The 23,635-nt window shown below is 39.0% G+C and overlaps 1 protein-coding gene across 8 annotated transcripts in view; it reads left to right on the top strand.

Annotated features, from left to right (window-relative positions):
• The window catches only part of MTR (5-methyltetrahydrofolate-homocysteine methyltransferase), a 141,141-nt gene that overhangs the window by 3,969 nt on the left and 113,537 nt on the right, over nucleotides 1-23,635 (top strand). For 5 of the 8 annotated variants that reach the window (XR_007515227.1, XR_007515228.1, XM_049867945.1 and 2 more), the window contains exon 3: nucleotides 10,950-11,164. Coding sequence is in view for 6 of the 8 variants with exons in the window: in XM_049867945.1 (XP_049723902.1) it covers nucleotides 10,950-11,164 (215 nt within the window). In the remaining 2 variants the exon portion in view is untranslated. Of the gene's footprint in view, nucleotides 1-10,949; nucleotides 11,165-22,515; nucleotides 23,462-23,635 lie in introns of those variants that run through there. The other 3 variants (XM_049867946.1, XM_049867944.1, XM_049867947.1) reach the window with 2 other exon arrangements.

Below are 23,635 nucleotides of genomic sequence, written 5' to 3'. Positions count from 1 at the left end.
TTCAAAATTAGGGCAATAGCTTCAGGGGTTCAGCCATCTTCCTTGGCTCTAGAAAGTCTAGAGTCCATGAGTATTTGAAATTCTGTTCTGCATTTTCCCTGTTTTGACCAGGATTCTTCCATGGAATCTTTGATCACAATGTTCAGTAATGGTAGCCAGGCATCATCCGGTTCTTCTGGTCTCATCCAGTTCTTCTGGTCTCATCCAGTTCTTCTGGTCTCATGGTAAATGAGGCAGTTGTTTGTGGAGGCAATTATCCAGATATTCTGTATCCTCCTCCTATACTTGACTCTCCTTCCTCTGTTGCTGTAGGTAAATAGAGGCCAACTATTGTGCCTTGAATGACCACTTGCCAAGGTGACTTAATCTTATGAAAAGGGCAATGGTAATTTGAAGCCAGTGAAAGATAACCCACTACTGGAAAAGCTGGAGGAATGTATAAGAACTGTGGACACTTACAGAAACAGATCTTACGACTCTAAAATGGAAATTGCCTACATTATTCCCTATGGGATAAATAACACGGGTAATGTGGAAGCAGTGGATTTTTTTAAGGGCCAGAGTGCAGAGGTGGAGTTTTCATGTTCAATCCCTGCAATTTACCACTCTAATTTATTTTATGTATTCTCTTTTATCTCTACTCTCCATTCACGATTCTGTTCTTATAGGCAAACTATTTCCTGATTTATGTCTCTTTGTAGACTCTGTAGTCTGAGTATGTATGTACATTTTATTGACATAAATGGTCTCTTGGTAGTGAACTGTTTCTAACTTTTTCACTCAGTATTATATCCTGAAGATCCAGTTGTATTGCTGTGGTATATCTGGTTATCATTGCATAGTATTTTACAGTGAGCATCCAACCCATTTTTCAAGGTTACCTCCAACTTGCTACTAGTACAGATATCCTCATATGCGTTCCCCTTGGACATGTATGTGAAACTTTCTCTGGAAAATATACCCAGGAGTGAGATTGCTGGGTTTCATGCACACTTAATTTTACTCAATCTTGCTAGACTGTTCTCCAGAATAGCTGTACCCATCTACATTCCAAGAAGCATAGAGGGTTTAGGTTTTCTTTGGCATTATCTAATCTTCTGTAGGCTCGCTATGAGTCAGAATCAGCTCTACGGGAATGGGTTTAACGGGTTTAATCTTCTAATTATTATCCATGGTGGTGCCGTAGTTAAGAGCTACGACAGGCTATAGCTGCTAACCAAATGGACGGTCCTGTCCCTGGAGAAGGACATCATGCTTGGTAGAGTAGAGGGCCATCGAAAAAGAGGAAGACCCTCAATGAGATGGATTGACACAGTGGCTGCAACAATGGGCTCAAGCATAACAATGACCGTGAGGATGGTGCAGGACCCGGCAGTGTTTTTTGTCCTGTTGTACATAGAGTCGCTGTGGGTCAGAACCGACTTGATGGCACCTAACAACAACACAACATGATTTATTACTTTTGCCTATAGTGACCTTCATTCAATAGAAATTCTTAGTTTTTAATGTAATCAAATTTACTTTTTTCTTTTCTAAACATTATAGGTTGGGCTTTATGAGTCTTAAGTCCTCCATTCTAAATCATAAAGATGTTCTATATTTTACTGATTTTTTAAAAAATATAATATGGTTTTATAGTATATCTTAATATCCATTGGGATAAATAACCTCCTTTTCTACATTTTTCAGAGTTAATTTAGCTCTTTCTGATTTAATCCTGCACATAAATTATAGGTTTGTCAGCTTCTAAAAAAAATCAGATGTTTGGAGTTTTAAAAAACCTTTTATCTTTTACTTACATGGTGACTCAACAAACAAGAACCCAGACTTTGTATGTATGCATATGGGTGTGTGTGCGCGTGCGCACGCATGCGTGTGTGTTGGGGGGTTTGTTTTGTGGGAAATGGCAAACTGTATTAAAGATTGGAGACAAAAGTTGAAACTTCCAGAATGAAAAGTGAATGTGGTAGGGCCCCTGTGGAAAAGTGCTAGAGTAGTTTTATTTGCATATGTAACCAGGAGGAGGGGTGGAGGTGCAGTGACATTGTTGGGTTTGCAGTGAGCCTGGGAACACCAAACAGTAGGGATAAATTACTTTGAGAAAAAGCACATGAGGAAAACTGGGAACCTGCACAGAGGTAGAATACTGGATGAGGTGGACCATGGTGGGAGAAGGTATGGAATTTCTTTGTTGATTTCTCCTTTCTCCTTCTTGGCCTTTCAACATGTGTGCAAGTGCCCCTTGGAGGAAAGGGAAGAGAAAAAAAAAAAAGATATATGTAAATAATATGTTACTGAAAACTCTTTTGCTGACTCCAAAGAACATATTTCATTGTCTGTAGAAAAGATTGCATATTTTTTTCTAGACTGTTTAAATACCTTTCTTATTAAATTCTACTTGCATGCCCTGTTCCCCTCTCACACCCCAGTCCTGTGGTTCAGTCACACACCTAAGCTCCCCTGATCTCATTTCAGTTTGGATTGCAGCTACACCCTTTTAAGAAGAAAGGAATTCAGCTGGGCGTATATCATGTTTTTAGTCCTCTCTTCACATTCCCCATTTGAAACTATCTCCATTTTTTTTTTTAATTTTGTTATTGTTGTGATGAATATACACAGCAAAACATACACCACATCATTAGTTTCTACATGTATAATGCAAGTAACATTGATTACATTCTTCCAATTGTGTAACCATTTTCACCCTCCTTTTATGAGTTAACATAAACTCACTTCCCTCAAGGTTCCTATCTAATCTTTTGAATACTGTTGTCAATTTGATCCCATGAAGAAGAGCTTAATGCTCATGAAGACATTTTTTTATAATTAAGCTAAACTATTTTTTATTAGCTTAATTATAAAAAAAATGTGTTTTTATTGTTTAGTTTTAAGAAGACTTCAGGGGATATATTTGGTTTAAGGTTTAAAGATTATCTCAGGACAATAGTTTCAGGGGTTCATTCAGCTGCCATACCTCCAGAAAATCTGGATTCTGTGAAAATTTGAAATTCTGTTCTGTATTTTCCCTCTTTTGATCAGGATTTTTCTATGGAATCTTTGATCAAAATGGCCAGTAATGATGGCCAGGCACCATCAGCTCTTCTAGTCACCTGGCAAAGGAGACAGTTGTTTGTGGAGGCAATTAGCCACACATTCCATATCCTCCAATCCCTGACTCTCCTTCCTCTGTTGTTCCAGGCCAATAGAGACCAATTGTTGTGCCTTGGATAGCCATTTGCAAGCTTTTAAGACCCCAGGCACTACACAATGAATTAGGAGGTAGAACAGAAGCACTAAACATGTGATCAGGCCAGTTAACTGGGATGTCCCATGAAACCATGACTGTAACCCTCCAAATCAAGAAACCAATTCCCATGAGGTTTTTGGTTGTACATAAGCCGCCTCAGCAGCTACTTGTTTTTTGTTTTTGTTGTTGCTATAAATATATCTATCATACAACTTTTGCCAATTCAATTTTTTACAGGTGTACAATTTATTGATAGCAATTAAAATAATTGGCTGTGCAACTTTACCCTTAATCAATTCAATTTTTCCATCACCGTTAACTCCCCTTTCCTTCCCTTCCCTCCTACCTCCTGCCCCTGGTAACCACTAATAAACTTCGGTCTCTATATACTTGCCTTTTCTTGTCTTTTTATGTAAGTGAGGTCATACGATATTTGTCCTTTTGTGATTGACTTACATCAGTCAGCGTGTTTTTAAGCTCCATGTTGTGGCATGTATCAAGCCTTCATCTCTCCTACTGGTGAGTAGTATTCCATTTTATATATGTACCGTATTTTGTTTATCCATTCATCTGTTGATGGGCATTTAGGTTGTTTCCACCTTTTGGCTATTGTGAATAGTGCTGCAGTGAACGTTGTATAAGTCTCTGTTTAAGTCTCTGCTTTCAAGTCTTTTGGCTATATACCTAGAAGTGGAATTGCTGGATCATATGGTAGTTCTATTTTTAGTTTTTTGAGGAACTGCCACACTTTTCCACAATGTCTGTACCATTTTGCATTTCCCACAAGCAATGGGTAAGGGTTCCCATTTCCCCACATCCTCGCCAATATTTGTTATCATCCCCTTTTTTTTTTTTTTTAATCTTAGCCATCCTAAACCAAACCAAATTCATTGCCATTGAGTCGATTCCAACCCGCAGTGACCCTATGGGACAGAGTAGAACTGCCCCATAAGGTTTCCAAAGAGCAGCTGGTAGATTCGAACTGCCAGCCTTTTTGGTTAGCAGCAGAGCTCTTAACCACTGTACCTCCAGGGCTCCAAGCCATCCTCACCCAAAGTGAAATGGTATCTCATTGTGATTTTGATCTGCATCTCTTTGATTGCTAATGACATTGAGCACGTTTTCATGTGTTTTGTGGCCATTCAGATGTCCTCTGGTGAAATACCTGTTCAGGTCTTTTGCTTATTTTATGATTGGGTCATTTGTCTTTTTGATGTTAAGTTGTCAAAGTTTTATATGTTTTCGTTTTTTTTTTTTGTTGTTGTTATTAGATTCTTGTCGGATATATGGTTTCTGAAATACTCTCCCAGTTGGTAGCCTGTCTTTTCACTTTTTTGGTCAAGTTTTTTTTTTTTTTTTTTATTAAATTTATTGAGCTTCAAGTGAACGTTTACAAATCAAGTCAGTCTGTCACATATAAGTTTATATACATCTTACTCCTTACTCCCACTTGCTCTCCCCCTAATGAGTCAGCCCTTCCAGTCTCTCCTTCCGTGACAATTTTGCCAGCTTCCAACTCTCTCTATCCTCCCATCCCCCCTCCAGACAGGAGATGCCAACACAGTCTCAAGTGTCCACCTGATATAATTAGCTCACTCTTCTTCAGCATCTCTCTCTTACCCACCGTCCAGTCCCTTTCATGTCTGATGAGTTGTCTTCGGGAATGGTTCCTGTCCTGTGCCAACAGAAGGTCTGGGGACCATGCCCACCGGGATTCCTCTAGTCACAGTCAGACCATTAAGTATGGTATTTTTATGAGAATTTGGGGTCTGCATCCCACTGATCTCCTGCTCCCTCAGGGGTTCTCTGTTGTGCTCCCTGTCAGGGCAGTCATCGATTGTGGCCGGGCACCAACTAGTTTTTCTGGTCTCAGGATGATGTAGGTCTCTGGTTCATGTGGCCCTTTCTGTCTCTTGGGCTCTTAGTTGTCGTGTGACCTTGGTGTTCTTCATTCTCCTTTGCTCCAGGTGGGTTGAGACCAATTGATGCATCTTAGATGGCCGCTTGTTAGCATTTAAGACCCCAGACGCCACATTTCAAAGTGGGATGCAGAATGTTTTCATAAAAGAATTATTTTGCCAATTGACTTAGAAATCCCCTTAGAGCATGGTTCCCAAACCCCCGCCCTTGCTCCGCTGACCTTTGAAGCATTCATTTTATCCCGGAAACTTCTTTGCTTTTGGTCCAGTCCAATTGGGCTGACCTTCCATGTATTGAGTGTTGTCCTTCTCCTCACCTAAAGCAGTTCTTATCTACTAATTAATCAGTAAAAAACCCTCTCCCTCCCTCCCTCCCTGCCCCCCTCGTAACCACAAAAGTATGTGTTCTTCTCAGTTTATACTATTTCTCATGATCTTATAATAGTGGTCTTATACAATATTTGTCCTTTTGCCTCTGACTGATTTGGTCAAGTTTTTTAATGACCAAGAGTTTAATTTTTATAAGGTCTCATTTATTTATCTTGTCTTTTGCTGTTTGTCCTTTTATTATATTAGATAATCCATTGTTAAAAGCTAGGCCTGACAGCGTTGCCCCTGCTTTTTCTTCTAAGAATTTTATGGATTTAGTTTGCATGTTTAGCTCCTTGATCCATTTCGAATTTGTTTTTGTGTATGGTGTGAGGCATGGATTCTATTTCATTTTCCTGCATGTGGAAATGCAATTTTCCCAACATTTATTGAAGACACTCTTCTTTCCTCATCGACTAGACTTAGCACCCGTGTCAAAAATCAGGTGACCATAGATGTGGGTGTTTATTTCTGGATTCTGAATTCTATTCCATTGGTCTGTGCATCTATACCAACCAGTACCAGGCTGTTTTGATTACTGTAGCTGTATGAAAAAGAACAAACCAAACCCATTACCATTGAGTTGATTTCAACTTATAGCGACCCTGTAGGACACAGTAGAACTGCCCCATAGGGTTTCCAAGGAGCAGCTCGTGGATTCGAACTGCTGAGCTTTTAGTTTGAGGCTGTAGCTCTCAACCACTGTGCTACCGGCGCACCGGGTAGCTGTATGTATGTTTTAAAATCATTAAGTATGAGTCCTCTTACCTTGGTCTTCTCTTTTAACATTGCTTTAGCTGTTCAGGGCCTCTCGCCATTCCACATAAATTTGGAGATTGGTTTTTCTATTTCTGTGAAGAAGGCTGTTGGACTTTTGATCAGGATTGCATTGAATTTATAGATAACATTGGGTGAACTGACATCTTAACAATGTTAAGTCTTCTAACCCAAGAACATGGAACATCTTTCCATTTATTTAAGTCTTCTTTAATCTTTTTCAACAGCATTTTATTGTTTTCATTGAATAATTGTTACCTTTCTGCCAGACTGATGTTCATTTCCAAACCTGCAACAGGATTGGTTTGCTTTATACCGCCTCCTCAACATGAGCCAGGCTGGGAGCTTCAGGCTTTGCCTGACGTTTTTTCACAGCCCACCAGACTTTGTAGCATATAGAACACAGCCTTTCGGATGTCAGTTCTGCCTCCATTTTTTATTATGTGATAATAACTACATAACAGCAGTAATTAACATTTATTGGTGTTTACTACATATCAAGCATATGTATTTCATTTCATGGCTTGTGTGATTTGAGAGGCCCAGCTCCACAGATTCTGTGATGTAGGTGGGGATGCTCTTTCCCCGTTTTGCCAATAAGTCTTGTCCAGAGTCCCATGGCTGCTTAGGGTAGCTGGGACTAAAACCCAGATTTCTTGATTTTTCTGACCCTGCCATCAGGGGCTTAATCATTTTAAACTCTTGATGTTAGCTGGTACGGCAGTCACGTCATTGTTGTTGTTAGGTGCCCTCGAGTCAGTTCTGACTCATAGTGATCCAATGTACAACAGAACGAAACACCGCGCCATCCTCACAATTGTTGCTATGCTTGAGCCCATTGTTGTGGTTACTGTGTTAATCCATCTCATTGAGGGTCTTCCTCTTTTTCTCTGACCCTCTACCTTACCAAGCATGATGTCCTTCTCCAGGGACTGATCCCTCCTGACTACATGTCCAAAGTATGTGAGACGCAGTCACACCATCCTTGCTTCCAAGGAGCATTCTGGTTGTACTTCTTCCAAGACAGATTTGTTCATTCTTTTCGCAGTCCGTGGTATAGTCAATATTCTTCGCTAGCACCACAATTCAAAGGCATCAATTCTTCGGTCTTCCTTGTTCATTGTCTGGCTTTCACATGCATATGATGTGATTGAAAACACCATGGCTTGGGTCAGGCTCACCTTAGTCCTCAAAGGTGACATCTTTGCTTTTTAACACTTTAAAGAGATCTCTTGCAGCTGATTTGCCCAATGCAACGTGTCTTTTGATTTTTCCACTGCTGCTTCCAAGGGTGTTTATTGTGGATCCAAGTATAATGAAATCCTTGATAACCTCAGTCTTTTCTCTGTTTATCGTAATGTTGCTTATCAGCCCAGTTGTGAGGATTTTTGTTTTCTTTATGTTGAGGTGTAATCCGTACTGAAGGCCGTGCTCTTTGATCTTCATTAGTAAGTGCTTTAAGTCCTCTTCACTTTCAGCAAACAGGGTTGTGTCATCTGCATAATGCAGGTTCTTAATGAGTCTTCCTCCAATCCTGATGCCCCATTCTTCATATATTCCAGCTTCTCAGATTATTTGTTCAGCATGCAGATTGAATAGGTATGGTGAAAGGATACAACCCTGACGCACACCTTTCCTGACTTTAAACCAGGCAGTATCCCCTTGTTCTGTTTGAACGACTGCTTCTCGTTCCATGTCCAGATTCCTCATGAGCACAATTAAGTGTTCTGGAATTCTCATTCTCCACGATGTTATCCATAATTTGTTATGATCCACACAGTCGAATGCCTCTGCACAGTCAATAAAACACAGGTAAACATCTTTCTGATATTCTCAGCTTTCAGCCATGATCCATCTGACATCAGCAATGATATTCCTGGTTCCACATCCTCGCCTCTTCTAAATCCGGCTTGAATTTCTGGCAGTTACCTGTTGATATACTGCTCCAGCTGCTTTTGAATGATCTTCAGCAAAATTTTGCTTCCACATGATGTTAATGATACTGTTCGATAATTTCCACATTCAGTTGGATCACCTTTCTTGGAAATAGGCAGAAATATGGATCTCTTCCAGTCGGTTGGCCAGGTAGCTCTTTTCCAAATTTCTTGGCTTAGATGAGTGAGCACTTCCAGTGCTACATCCGTTTGTTGAAACATCTCACTTGGGATTCAGTCACGTCATGGGGTGTCCGAATTAATGCCACACCTGACTATATAGCTTAAAATGTCTAGACCATTGTCCGATGCTGAGCTGAGTAGTCTTTATGCGACTCATTAAGCCCTACTACCTTTTCTCCACATTTCCTGAGAAGTGACTTTTTTTTTCCATTTTGGTATTTGAAATAACACTGGCAGCACGTTGCATCTTAATTTTGTTCCTTTTTTAGGAAGTGTTTTTTCCCACCTGCAAGCTTGATAAACAGAATTAACCAGTGAGATGCCTTTGAAAAGGAATAGTATACCCTGAAAGAAACATAATATCCTTTGGGAAGGAGAAAAGTTATTGGCAAATTTCCTTTGCAAGTTACTTGAGTAGACTTCTTGATTCTTACTTGGAATAATTCAGTCAAAATAACTCCATGGCCACTATTTAAACTCCAGTTTATATACTGTGTACCTGGTACTGTGCGTGGTAAGACAAGTCAGGGTTATTAATTTGCATCCAATATTTACATATATTCATTACTGGCTTACATGACCTTTGCCTCTTATTTTTCATCTTCTTCCACTTTTTTGCCATCTAAGTTAAGGATATATTTATTGAATACTTAGGTGCCAGGCACTGTCCTTGGTATTGCTGGGGGTAGAGATGAGTTGATCTGGACACATTCTCTTCCTCTTCCCTCTCAGGGAGCAAGAAGCAAATGTTGACTAGATAGATTAGCGTCACTGTGGTTTGTTTTGAGTAACTTTATTAACTTGGTAGGTGGTAGGGAGCTGTTGGAGGTATTAGAGCAGGGGAAGCAACTGATTTGAAATTGTTCTGTAGGAACTTTAGTCTGGGAGTGGTACACAGGATGGATTGGAACACAGGGTAAACTGTTGACATGGTGATCTGTTACCTTTGCAGCACCCTTGATAGTTTACAATGGAATTTTACATTTATGATCTCATTTAACCTGTAAAACAACCCAGTAAGTAGAGCAAGTAGTAGGAGTCTTATTTTACATGGATGCGAACAAATTTATGATGGCTTGTATGTGTGGTGAGGGCTTGAAGAAAGGAGTTAGCTCTGAGAATGGAAGGTGGAACATTTTGAGATCGACTCTATAGGAGTTGGGATCTGAGTAAATGTTGGGAATTAGGGAGAATAAGGAGTCAGATACTGCTAAGGTATAAGGAGAGAATAAGGAGTCAGCTATACTGAGGGTTTTGGGAAGGGGAATGCCAGTCACAGAAATAGGGAGATCAGACAGGGAATATAGCAGTTTGGTTTTGAATATTACGTTGAGGAGCAAGTGGGTACCTATTCTAAGTGGAGGTACCAGGAGGACAAATTGGAATCCGGCTCTAAGATTGGAGCCAATTTTTGATAATTAGAAGGTCATTGGTGACCTTAGCTAATAGACAGTAGAGTGGTGGAGGAGGAAGCCACATGGAGAAGATAATGAATCACTGGGTGCTGAGGTATAACTGATAGGGGTTGGAAGCGATAGTTGGGGAGAACAGTGAGAAATGTTGGGGTGATGGTGATAATATGCTTCTTCCTTCGGTGGAGAAAGAAGAAAAATTGAGTGAGCAAAAGTGCAAGGGGATTTTGAGATGGAGGGGGGTGAATTTGAGGAGCTCCCAACAGAAAAATACTTTGTACAGGATTAGATGAAATCACCTGTTAAGAGTGAAAAGGATGAGAAGGATTTGGTGCTAAAAGAAAGCACAGGTGTGGGGCAACAGATGTGGGAGGTGTTGTGGAAAGTCAAGAAAAGATGAACCAAAGAAGTAGTTCAACATTATGAATTTTCAGTGACTCCAGTAAGCATAGTTTTAGACTTTTCAGTAGTTCTTGGGAACCAGAAAGTAGGATTGGAAAGACAGTGGGAGCTTTTCATGGCTGGGAATTAGGAGCAGTCAAGAAGCATGGGGAGGGGTTGGTGTTAGGCAGTCGTTATTTCATAGATGGCACAGAGGTGACTAAAATCCTGTTCGCAGGCTATGATTAGTTCTGGTAACAAGTGGGAGAGATGGTCAAAGCTGACAGTTTCAATGGCATTTTGGAATTAGCAGTGGTTTTCAATTACCCCTGCTAAATCTCTGTTAAGGGAGCAACTGCACAGACTAACAAGGGAAGAAAGCCCTCAGGACTTGTAGCAGCCTGGCCTCACCTTGGGTCACTTGGCCAACTGCTGCCTGTTTTCCTCATCTCTGAAACAGGGATGACTACAGCCGACTTTAACTTTGGTTTGGTGCTTCCCCAGTGGTTTTGTGCTGTGTACAAAATCTTTTATTGCATCAGGCATTATTATGATTTAATGAAAACATTTTTAGTCAACATTTTTCTAATGTTGCAGCGTTACGGGTACATCTCTGAGGTACTCTATTGCTCCCTATTATGAATTGTCAGAAATTACTCCAGACCCCTCCCTCCATACATCTTTGTTATTATCATTTTTTAAAGTCAAATTTTTACTTTCTTTAAAGCAGGTGTGAAGAAAACCCTGCAGGATGAGATTGAAGCCATACTGCAGGAGAGGATTATGGTGCTAGATGGAGGGATGGGGACCATGATCCAGCGGTACAAGCTAAATGAAGAGTACTTTCGTGGTCAAGAATTTAAAGATCACGCCAGACCACTGAAAGGCAACAATGACATTTTAAGTATAACTCAGCCTGACATCATCTACCAAATCCATAAGGTAAAGTATTTGCAGGTTATTGTATAATCAGTCATTTAGTAAGCTGTTTTGTGTACCAAGGGTAGGCTGCTATGCTTGGTGCCCTGGAGGATATAGAAGAAAGAGGGGATTTATCCAGAAAACAGATGTTGGAAACCAAAAAAGGCATGCACTGTGTTGGGCACTTAGGATACGGAGATGAGGAAGGTAAGTTTTTTGTCCTTGAGGCATTTACATTCCAATGAAAAGCCATAAAGTCCTGGATACATTAGGGTTTCACATACATGATTTTGTTTAAGTCATTAAAACAGCTATGATGAAGAAAAACAGGAAGGTGGTTATTATTATTCCCATTTTGGAAATATGGAAACTGAGGATCCCAGAAGTGAAATAACTTGTCTGATGTTACTGGGGTTTACTGACATGAAATCTCATGTTCTTTCATTCTTATTTTTTTCCTCCTATAAAAATGGCTAGCCAACATAAAGTAAACAGAAGTAAGTCAGTGTTGTTAAACTTTAGAAAAAATAAACATAGATCTTAATTTTTTAGATTATGAAAAGAATTCCATAGTGTCAGAAGACTAGAAGAGATAATGAGGTGATTTAATCTGTTTTTCTGATCTGGACCTAATTAACACACCCCAAATAAACGGACCTAATTAGAAGGAGTTAAATTTGAAAATTGTATCTTCTGGAGAAGGGCCTGGTTATAAGTGTGTTTCAGACTCTTCAGGAAAAAAAGTCACCTAAACAAATCACTTAGTGATTAAGTGATTCATTGAAGGTGGAAGGGATTATTTTACTGGGTGGTCAAGTCTTTGTTCTAGATAAGATGCAGAGTGGCCCTCAGTTGAAGAAACACAACTCTTGGTGTTGTTCAGTTCTGTGGGTTTTGACATATTGTAATGTCGTATATCCTGTTACCCACCCTTACAGAATCGTATAGAATAGTTTTGCTGTCCTAAAAATGCCCTGTGCTTCATCTGTTTATCACCTTTGCCCTCACTTACAACCACTAATCTTTATACTCTTTAGTTTTGCCTTTTCTAGAACATCATAGTTGGAATCATACTGCATATAACCTTTTCAGATAGGCATCTTTCTATTAGCAATATGCATTTAAGATTCTTAGATGTCCTTTTGTGGCTTGATAGCTTAATTATTTTTATTTTTTTAAATATTGAGTTTTTGGTGAAAGTTTACATAGCAAATTAGGTTCCCATTTAACAATTTCCATACATATTGTTCAGTGACCGTCTTAGTTATCTAGTGTTGCTAGAACAGAAATACCGCAAGTAGATGGCTTAACAAAGAGAAGTTTATTCTATCATAGTCCAGTGGGCTAGAAATCTGAATTCAGGACACCAGCTCCAGGGAAGGCTGTCTGTCTCTGTCAGCTCTGGAGGAAGGTCCTTGTGATGCATCAGTCTTCTCTTTGGCTGGGAGCATCTCAGCGCAGGAACCTCAGGTTCAAAGGTCGCGGTCTGCTCCCAGTGCTTTCTTGGTGGTATGAGGTTCCCACCTCTCTACTTGTTTCCCTTTCCTTTTATCTCTTGAGAGATAAAAGGTGGTGCAGGCCATGCCCCAGGGAAACTACAAAACTAGCTTTATATAGGATCAGGGATGTGACTGGAAGGGTGTTACAATCCCACCCTAATCCTCTTTAACATAAAATTACCATCACAAGATGGAGGACAACCACAGAATACTGGGAATCTTGGCCTAACCAAGTTAACACACACATTTTTTGCAGGGACATAACATAATTCAATCCATGACAGTGACATTGGTTACATTTTCTACATTGGGTCAACATTCTCATTATTTCTGTTCTGGTTGGTCCTCTTAATCCAGTTTCCTTACCAACACCACCCCCCCGCCCCCCATCTCCCGGACCTTCTCATCTTTGCTTTAGGGTAAACGTACTGTTTGGTCTCATGTAGATAATGATGATGATTTTTTTTTTTAAAGGTGCACAGTGATATTGTGTAATTTATGAGCCAATCTGTTATTTGCTAAAAGGTGACCTCCAGGAGTAGTTTCAATTCAGCATTTAAAGGGTATCTAGGGGCAATAGTCTTGGGGGTTCCTCTAGTCTCTACCAGTCCAGTAAGTCTGGCCTTTTTTTTTTTTAAGAATTAGAGTTTTGTTCTATTATTTTCTCCCATTGTATCCAAGGCTATCTATTGTGTCCCTAGTTAGAATGGTTGGTAGTAGTAGCTGGGCACCATTTGGTTCTTCTGCTCTCAGGATACATGAGGCTGTGTTTTGTGTAAGCAGTTAGTCCTGTAGACTGGGTTCTTCCTTGAGTCTTTGGTTTCTTTCTTTCTCTTTTGCTACAGATGAGAAGAGGCCAACAGTTGTATCTTAGATGGCCATTTGCAAACTTTTAAGACCCGCGTTGCTACTTACCAAACTAGGATGCAGAACTTAAACTTTATAGACTTATGTTGTGCTAATTGACCGAGTTATTCCATGAGACTATGGTACTAAACCTTCAAACCCAGTAAATCAATCCTGGGACGTATTTGGTTATATCTGGGAAGTATCTATGATTGTGCCCCCATGTGCCTTATTGTATACAGGCAGTCCCCAGGTTACAAACGTCTGACTTCTATCCAACCCATAGTTACGAACCAAACCCCATAAAGCCTATTATATTAAAAATTCAAGGTACATACAATAGTGTGTGCTAACAAATGTGTGCTGCTTGTGCCATGCGCATCAAACCATTATTATTATCATTGTATTATTATGTTAAAGTTGTTTTAGTGTACCTGAAAATGTTTCTTTAATATTTTTTATGCATAGAGAGGTACACTATATATTATATACTAAGGTAAACATTTGACTGACGTTAGATACAAACTGTACCTAACTGTTCCAACTTAAGTACAAATTTGACATAAAGACAGACTTAGGGACAGAACTTGTTTGTAATCCAGGGACTGCCTATATATGAATATATGTGCAGTACACCCTAACATGTATATGCCTGTGCCTACAGACATGCCTACAGATATATGCACAGGTATATACAGTCATGTGTCACTTAACGTCCACGATAAGTTGTGTGAAATAGGACATTATGCGATTTGGACGTTGTACGAACACGATGTTATATATAGGCAGTCCCTGGGTTATATGCCCAGCCCTGCCCTCTGTTCTGCCTGCCTGAGCCCCTGCCACTGCCTGCCCACTGGACACAGCATGAGAGCTGCATTCACTGGATACAGGAGGCCAGCCTTGCTGGGTGTGTGGCTGTGGGCTGGGCAAGGGTTGCACTTACAGCCAGGTTGGGACTTTGCATATGTCTGGGGTGCAGGGTAGTGGGGGGTGGGGAGGAGACATGGAGAGGTGGCAGCAGGGACTGTGCAGGGAGCAGAGGAGCCACTGCCAGTGCTGCCCTATGCTGGGACTGAATGGCTACACAGCTACCTGGCAGGTGAATGAAGCCAGGGGGAAGGGAAGGAGGAGGACGAGGTGCTATGGGGATTGGGGTGCCTTCTGGGGCTCCACTGCTCATTAAATCTGGGGATTTGGGGTCTTTAAAACCATTGGGGGAAATCATAAAAGGAAAGCTGCTTTCTCTTTAAAAACAAAAACAAAACCCTGTGAACCATGGACGTATATGCTGTTGGACATTCCCAAAGGGGTGTTATGTGGCACATGACTGTACACATACATCCCTTGCTGTACACATGTAGATACATACCTACCTATGTAATCAATCATATATTTTGCTTGTCACTGCTGTTGTTGCCCAACTGTGTATGTTGTAGCATTTACCAGTAACGTCCCTTAATCTTTTGTATTTCTTATTGTCATCATTTACCTTGCTTCAGTTGTGCACACTGCACTCACATTTGATATTGACTTTTCCATCACCAAAAATAGTAATTGTCTACTGTCTAGAGAGTAATTCCTTCTCCCTCCCCCTTCCGTCCCTGGTGGCCACCAAAGTTTGTTTTATGTATGTATACCTATTTTTGTCTTTTTATAAAAGTGGAATTATATATTTGTCCTTTTGTGCTTGACTTATTTCATCCAGCCTAATGTCTTCCAGATTCATCTGTTATAAGCTGTTTTGTGGGCTTATAATTATTCTTTATAGCTGTGTAGTATTCCATTGTGTGTCTTATAATTATTCTTTATAGCTGCGTAGTATTCCATTGTATGTATGTGCCACATTTTGTTTATCCATTCATCCGTTGACGGGCACTTAGGTTGTTTCTTTTTGCTATTGTGAATAATGCTTCAGTGAACCTGGGTATGCGTATGTCTATCTGTGTCACTGCTGTTAGTTATTTAGGGGTGTATACCTAGAAATGGGATTGCTGGATCATAAGGTATTTCTATTTCTAGCTTTTTAAGGAAGTGCCATACTGTTTTCCATAGTGGATGTACCATTTTACAACCCTACCAGCAGTAGATAAGGGAACTTTGCTAGCATTTGTTGTTTTCCGTTTTTTTGATCAGTGCCATTTTAGCCAGGATGAGATGGTATCCTTATTGTAGTTCTGATTTGTATCTCTTTAATGGCTAATGATCACCAGCATCTTTTCATGTGTTTGTTGGCTGCTTGAATGTCCTCTTTGGTGAAGGATCTGTTCACGTTCTTTGGCCATTTTTTAATTGGATTGTCTTCTTGTTGTTGAGTTGTTAAAGTTTTCTATATATTTTAGAGGTTAGACCCTTATTAAGATAGATCGTTCCCAAAGATTTTTTCGTACTCTGTAGGTCCTCTTTTTACTCCTTTGATAGTCTTTTGATGAGCATAAGTAATTTTCGGGAGGTCCCACTTACCTAATTTGTCTTCTGTGGCTTGCGTATTTGTAGTTGTGTTGGTAATCTATACTGAAAAAAATTAGGTCCCATAGTTTTGTTCCTACATTATCTTCCAGGAGTTTTATAGTTTTGGCCTTAACTTCCAACTCTTTCATCCATTTTGAGTTAGCTTTTGTGTATGATGTTAGGTATGGATGCTGTTTCATTTTTCTGCAAATGGATATCCAGTTTTGTGAGCACCATTTGTTAAAGAGGCTGTTTCTTCCCCATTGAATGGGCTTTGACCCCTTGTCGAGAACAGGCTGCCTACGTAGGGATGAATATATTTCTGAGTTGTCAATTCTTTTCTATTGTTCTACATGTCTGTCATTGAACCAATACTAGGCTGTTTTGATTACTGTGGCTGGATAATATGTTTTGAGATGATAGTTAATTTTTTCATCATTGAATAATATTCCATTGTATGGATGTAAAACAGTTTTTTTATCTACTCACTTATTTAAGGGTATCTTGGCTGCTTCCAATTTCAGGCAATTATGAATGAAGCTGCTATAAACATTCATGTGCAGGTTTTTATGTGGGTATAAGTGATTGCTGGATCATATGGTAAGCTTATTTTCAGCTTTGTAAGAAACTGCCAGACTGTCTTCCAAAGTGGCTGTACCATTTTGCATTCCCACCAGCGATGAATGAGAGTTCCTGTGGCTCCACATCCAGCATTTGATGTTGTCAGTGTTTTGGTTTTTAGCCATTCCAGTAGGTGTGTGAAATCCCTGGATGGCACAAATGGTTAAGTGCTGGGCTACCAACCAAAAAGTTGGTGCTTTGAGCTCACCCAGAGGTGCCTTGGAAGAAAGGCCTGGAGACCTGCTACTGAAAGGTCCCAGCCTTGAAAATCCTATCGAGCAGTTCTGTTTTGAGTCAGAATTGACTTGATGGCAACTGGGTGTTTTTTTTGTTTTTTGTTTTTTGGGTTAATAGATGTATAGTGGCATCTCGTTGTTTTAATTTGCAATTCTCTGAGACATGTGATGCTGAACATCTTTTCATATGCCTAGTTGTCATCTGTGTGCTTTCTTTTGCCTATTTTGTAATTGGGTTGTTTGTTTTCTTATTTCACTGAGTTTTATGAGTTCTTTGTATATAATGGATACAAGTCCTGTATCAGCTATGTGTTGTGCAAATATTTTCTCCAGCCTGTGGCTTGTCTTTTGATTTTCTAACAGTGTCTTTTACAGAGCAGAAGTTTTTAATTTTAATGAAGTCCAATTTGCCATTTTTTTCTCACGGATTGTGCTTTTACTGTTCTATCTGAAAACTTATTACCAAACTCAAGGTCACCTAAATTTTCTCCTGTGTTACCTTCTGGAAGATTTATAGTTTTGTGTTTTACATTTAGGCCTATGATCCATTTTGAGTTAATTTTTGTGAAAGGTGTAAGGTCAGTGTCTAAATTAGTGTCTAGTTATTCCGGCACCATGAAAAGACTATCCTTTTTCTATTGAATTGCCTGTGCTGCTTTGTCAAAGATCAGTTGATTATATTTGTATGGGTCTAATTTTGGGCTCTGCATTCTGTTCTGTTGAAGGATTTGTCTATTCTTTCCCCTGTACTGCACTGTCTGATTACTGTAACTTTACGGCAAATCTTGAAGTAGGATAGTGTTAGTACTCTGACTTTGTTCTTCGGTATTGTGTTCGCTATTCTGGGTCTTTTGCTTTTCCCTATAAACTTTAGAAACAGTTTGTCAATATCCATAAAATAACTTGCTGGGATTTTGATTGGTATTGCTTTCAGTCTGTAGATCAATTTGGGAAGAAGTGACATCTTAACAATATTGAGCCTTCTTAATCCATTAACATGGGATATATCTCTCAGTTTATTTAGATCTCCTTTTTTTAAATATAATTTTTTTTGTGTGTTTGAGAATATACACAGCAGAACATACATCAATTCAACAATTTCTACATGTACAGTTCAGTGACATTGATTACATTCTTTGAGTTGTGCAAGCTTTTTCACCCTCCTTTTCTAAGTTGTTCCTTCCTCATTAATGTGAACTCGCTGCTCCCTAAGTTTACTGTCTAATCTTTCGAGCTGCTGTTGTCAGTTTGGTCCCATATAGATAGTTCTTAAAAGAGCACAATATTGAAGTGGACGTTCTTTACTAGTTAAGCTAAATTATTTTTTGGTTTTAAGAAGACTTCAGGTGATATTTTTGGTTTAAAGTTTAAAGATTATCTCGGGGCAGTAGTTTTAGGGTTTCATCTACTCTCTCTGGCTCCAGAAAGTCTGGATTCCATGAGAATTTGAATTTTGTTGGCATTTCCCCTTTTTTGTTCAGGATTCTTCTATAGAATCTTTGATCCAAATGTTCAGTAATGGTAGCTGGGCATCATCCAATTCTTCTGGTCTCGTAGCAAAGGAGGCAGTTGTTCATGGAAGCAATTAGCCACATATTCCATTTCCTGCTCTTGTTCCTGACTCTTCTTCTTCCTCTGTTCCTCCAAGTGAAGAGACCACCTGTTATACCTTGAATGGCCACTTGCAAGCTTTTAAGACCCCAGGTACTATGCAACAAACTAGGAGGTAGAACAGAAGCACTGAATACATTATTAGGCCAGTTAACTATCCCATGAAACCAAGACCTACAACTTCCAAACCAAGGAACCAAATCCCATGAGGTGTTTGGTTGTACGTAAGAAGCCTCAGCAGCCACTCTTTTTTTTTTGTCATTGTTAATGTATCACACAGCTTTTGCCAATTCAACTTTTTAAAAGTGTACAACTTATTGGCAGCAATTATGTTAATTGGTTGTGCAACCCTACCCTTAATCAATGTGATTTTTCTGTCATGGTAAACTGAAACTATTTCATAAGCAATACCCACCTCTACCTCTCTGTTCCACTTCCTTCTACCCCTGGTAACCACTAAGAAACTTTGGTGTCTATACATTTGCCTGTTTTTTTCTTTTTATGTAAGTGAGGTCATGCAATATTTATCCATTTATCATTGACTTATTTCATTCAGCATAATATCTTCAAGCTCCAGCCATATTGTAGTGTCAAGACTTTATTTCTCCTACTGGCTGAGTAGTATTCCATTGTATGTATGTACCAAACCAAGAAACCAAATCCGTTGCCTTGAGTCAATTCCAACTCATAGCGACCTTATGGGACAGAGTAGAACTGCCCCGTAGAGTTTCCAGGGAGTGCCTTGTAGATTCAAACTGCTGACTTTTTGGTTAGCCATAGCACTTAACCACTACACCACCAGAGTTTCCATGTATATACCACATTTTGTTTACCCCTTCACACGGTGTTGGACATTTTGGTTGTTTCCACCTTTTGACTGTTGTAAATAGTGTTGCGATGAACATTGCTTTACAAGTTTCTGTTTGAGTCTCTGCTTTCAAGTCTTTTGGGTAAATACGTAGGAGTGGAATTGGTGGGTTATATGGTAGTTCTGGCAGCTGTATTTTTCTTTTTTTGAGGAACCCCCACTCTGCTTTCCATAACAGTGTACCATTTTGCAGTCCCACCAGCAACGGGTAAGGGTTCCAATTTTCCCATATCCTCACCAACATTTTTTATTTTTTATTCTTTTTATCTTAGACCTTCTTTGATTTCTTTTATCAGAGTTTTGTAGTTTTCCTCATATAGATCTTTACATATTTTGTTAGATTTATACCTAAATATTTCATCTTTTTTTCTTTCTCTTTTTTTTGCTAATATGAGTCTGGTATTCTTTTAATTTCAAAATGCAGTTGTTCATTTCTGGTATGTAGAAAAGCAATTGACTTTTGTATATTGTCTTTGTATCTTGCAACCTTGTTATATTTGTTTATTAGTTCTAGGAAATTTTTCGTTTTTTGTTGTTGATTCTTTGGAATTTTCTACGTAGATAATCATGTCATCTTCGAACAAAGACAGTTGTATTTCTGCCCTTGCAATATGTACACCTTTTATTTTCTCTCTTTGTCTTATTGCATTATCTATGGCTTCCAGTATAATGCTGAATAGGAGTGGTGAGAGGGGAGGGACATTCTTGCCTTGTTCCTGATCTTAGGGAGAAAACATTTAGGTTCTCACCATTAAATATGATGTTAACTGTAGGTTTTTTGTAGATATTCTTTATTCTTGAGAAAGTTTCCCTCTTTTCCTATTTTGCTGAGATTTTTGATCATGAATGGGTGTTGAATTTTGTCAAAGACTTTTTCTGCATTAATTCATTTGATTATATGATTTTTCTTTTTTAGCCTGTCGATGTGATGGATTACTTTAATAGATTTTCAGGTGTTGAGCTAGCGTTGCATACCTGGAATAAAAATCCCACTTGGTTATGATGTATAATTCTTTTTATACATTATTGGATTTGATTTGCTATTGTTGAAGATTTTTGCACCTATGTTCATGAGAGATATTGGTCTGTAGTTTCCCTTTCTTGCAATGCCTTTGATTTTGATAAACAAGGTAATGCTGGCCTCACAGGATGAGCAGGAACTATTCCCTCTGCTTCCATTTTCTGGAAAAGATTGTAGAGAATTGATAGCATTTTTTCCTTAAATGTTTGTTAGAATTCACCAGTGAAGCCATCTGGGCCTGGTGCTTTCTGTTTTGGAATATTATTAATTATTGATTCATTTTCTTAAGTAGAGTCCTATTCAGTTCATCTGTTTCTCCTTGTGTGAATTTTAGTAGATTTTGTCTTTTGTGGAGTTGGCTCTTCTAAGTTATCAAGTTGTTCATAATATTCCTTTATGATCTTTTTAATGTCCATAAGATCATGAGTGAGGGCCTCTCTTTCATTTCTGGTGTTAGTAATTTGTGTCTTCTCTCTTATTATTTTGGCTGGTCTGGCTAGAAGTTTATCAATTTTATTGATGTTTTCAAAGAACTAACTTTTGGTTTCATTGATTATTCTCTATTGATTTTCTATTTTCAATGTCATTGATATCTGCTCTAATTTTTATTATTTCTTCTGGTTTCTTTGGATTTAATTTTCTTTTTTGAATTTTCTAAGGTGAAAGCCTAGATTATGGATTTTAAGATTTTTCTTCTTTTCCAATATATGCATTCAATGTTATAAATTTTCCTATAAGCACTGCTTTCACTATGTCCTACAGATTTTGAAAAGTTGTATTTTCATTTAGTTAAAACTATTTTTAATTTCTTTGATCCATGTATTATTATAAGTGTGTGGTTTAATTTCCAAATATTTTGGAATTTTCTGTTGTTGCTTTTTAGTTCAATTCCATTGTGGTCTGAGACCACTCTTTCCATGATTTCTATTCTTTTCAATTTGTTAAGGTGTGTTTATGGTCCAGGACACAGTATATCTTGGTGAATGTTCCATTCAGCTTGAGAAGAATGTATATTCTGCTTTTGTTGGGTGAAATATTCTATAAATGTCCATTAGACCCAGCTGATTGATGATGTTATTCAGTTCAACTATGTCCGTGCTGATTTTCTGCCTCCTGGATCTGTCAATTACTAATAAAGGGGCTGTCTTGATCATCTAGTGCTGCAGTAACATAAATACCACAAGTGGATGGCTTTAACAAAGAGAAGTTTATTCTCTCTACAGCCCATTAAGCTAGAAGTCTGAATTCACGGTGGTGGCTCCAGGGGAAGGCTTCCTCTCTCTGGGCTCTGGAGGAAGGTCCTTGTCACCAGACTTCCCTTGGTTTGGGAGCATCTCAGTGAAGGAACGTCAGGTCCAAAGGACTCGCTGTGCTCCCAGCACTGCTTTCTTGGTGATATGAGGTCGCCATGTCTCTACTCCCTTCTCTCTTTTATAACTCAAAAGAGATTGGCTTAAGACATTATCTAATCTTTTAGATTTGGCCAGTATAAGTGCCAGTAATCTATCGCATTACATCATAGTGATAGGAATTACAACTCATAGGGAAATCACGTCAGGTGACAAAATGGTAGACAGTCATACAATACTGGGAATCACGACCTAGCCAAGTTGACAGATGTTTTGGGGGGACACAATTCAATCCATGACAAGGTTGTCGAAGCCTCTAACAGTAATAGTGAATTTGACTGTTTCTCTTTCAGTTATATCAATTTTGATAATTTGTTGTTAGATCATCATATATACATATACACATTCAGAATTATGGCTTCTTGGAGAATTCACCCTTTTATCATGTTGTAATGACCCTTTTTATCCCTGGTAATTTTTTTTGCTTTGAAGTGTACTCGGTCTAAAGTTAATACAGTAACTCCAGTTTCCTGTTGATTAATTTTAGCTTAGTATGCCTTTCTCCGTCCCATCTATCTGTGTGCATATATACAAAGTGGCTTTCTTGTAAACAACATGTACTTGGATCTTGTTTTTCTTATCTACTGTGATAGTCTCTTTCTTCACATTTAAAGTGATTCTTGATATATTGTTTTTTTATGTAAATAATGCACACCTCCTATATTTGTTTGCACAGGGTTGGGGGTAAGCAGGGGCCCTGAGGCATTCTCACAAGTGCTGCTATGCCAACTCTTCTCTGTGTGTTGCTTTAAAAAAATTAGCATAGTGTGCCTCACTTGGTGGGGGGGAGGGGGAAGGGCGTGGCTGGCAAACAGATGTAGAAGGCCAGTATTATTTTCATAAAAATGTGGTAGTTGTATTAATATCTACCATATTTATAACTATTTTCTACTTATTGCCCTTGTTACCTGTTTCTTTTATGTCTTCCATTCTTTTTCTGCTTTCTCTTGTTTTTATTGAGCATTTCCTTTCCTTTCTTAGCTTGTCAATTATGCTTCTTTTAAAAGTATTTTTAGTGGTTACCCTAGAATTTGCAAGATACATTTACAACTAAGTCCACTTTCAAATAACACTGTACCAGTTCATGGGTAGAGCAGGTACCTTATAACAGATTAATCCCAATCTCCCTTTTGTCCCTCATAACATTTCTATCATTTACTATCTATAAGCTGCAGTTCTTCAGCTGTGATTTTGCTATTGTATACAGGAGTCCTGTTTATGTGGTGGTAAGTTATGGAGGGGAGTGTTCTCTAATCTTGTGACTAAGTTTCCTTCAGTATTTTAGTGAGTCGGTGTCCCTAGGCTGTGACCTGTGACCTTAACAAGTGCTTCTCAGCTTCCCCCACCCCCTTCAGTGAGACAGGAATGCTAGATGGCCTGGAGTTGGATATTTCCCTCCCCAAAGTTCTTTGTTGTGTGCTGACTCACAGTGACCCTATAGGACATAGTAGAACTGCCCTATAGGGTTTCCAAGGAGTGGCTGTTGGATTGGAACTGCTAACCTTTTGGTTATCAGCCAGTCTCTTAACCACTGCGCCACCAGGGCTCCATGTATATTCATATATGTATATAATAGAAAATATATAGTACTGTTTGTATGTGTGTAGTCTTTAAACTTAATGGTGTCATGCTTTACATATCATTCTATTTTGCTTTTCTTCTCAGTAATACTCTTGGAGATCCTTCTGTGTCAATAGATATGAATCCAAGGGGTCCTGGTGGTGCAGTGGTTAAGCACTTGGCTGCTAACCAAAAGGTCAGCGGTTCAAACCCACTAGCTGCTCCAAGGGAGAACAATATGGCAGTCTACTTGCAAAAAGATTACAGCCTTGGAAACCCTGTGGGGCAGTTCTGCTCTGTCCTGTAGGGTCGCTATGAGTTGCAATGGGCTCCACAGCAATGGGTTTGGTTTTTTTGTTTTAGATATGTC

This window comes from Elephas maximus, chromosome 24 (assembly GCF_024166365.1).
Source record: "Elephas maximus indicus isolate mEleMax1 chromosome 24, mEleMax1 primary haplotype, whole genome shotgun sequence".
NCBI lineage: Eukaryota > Metazoa > Chordata > Mammalia > Proboscidea > Elephantidae > Elephas > Elephas maximus.
The sequence above is the reverse complement of the archived record's forward strand: the minus strand, read 5'-3'. Positions and strand labels throughout refer to the sequence as shown.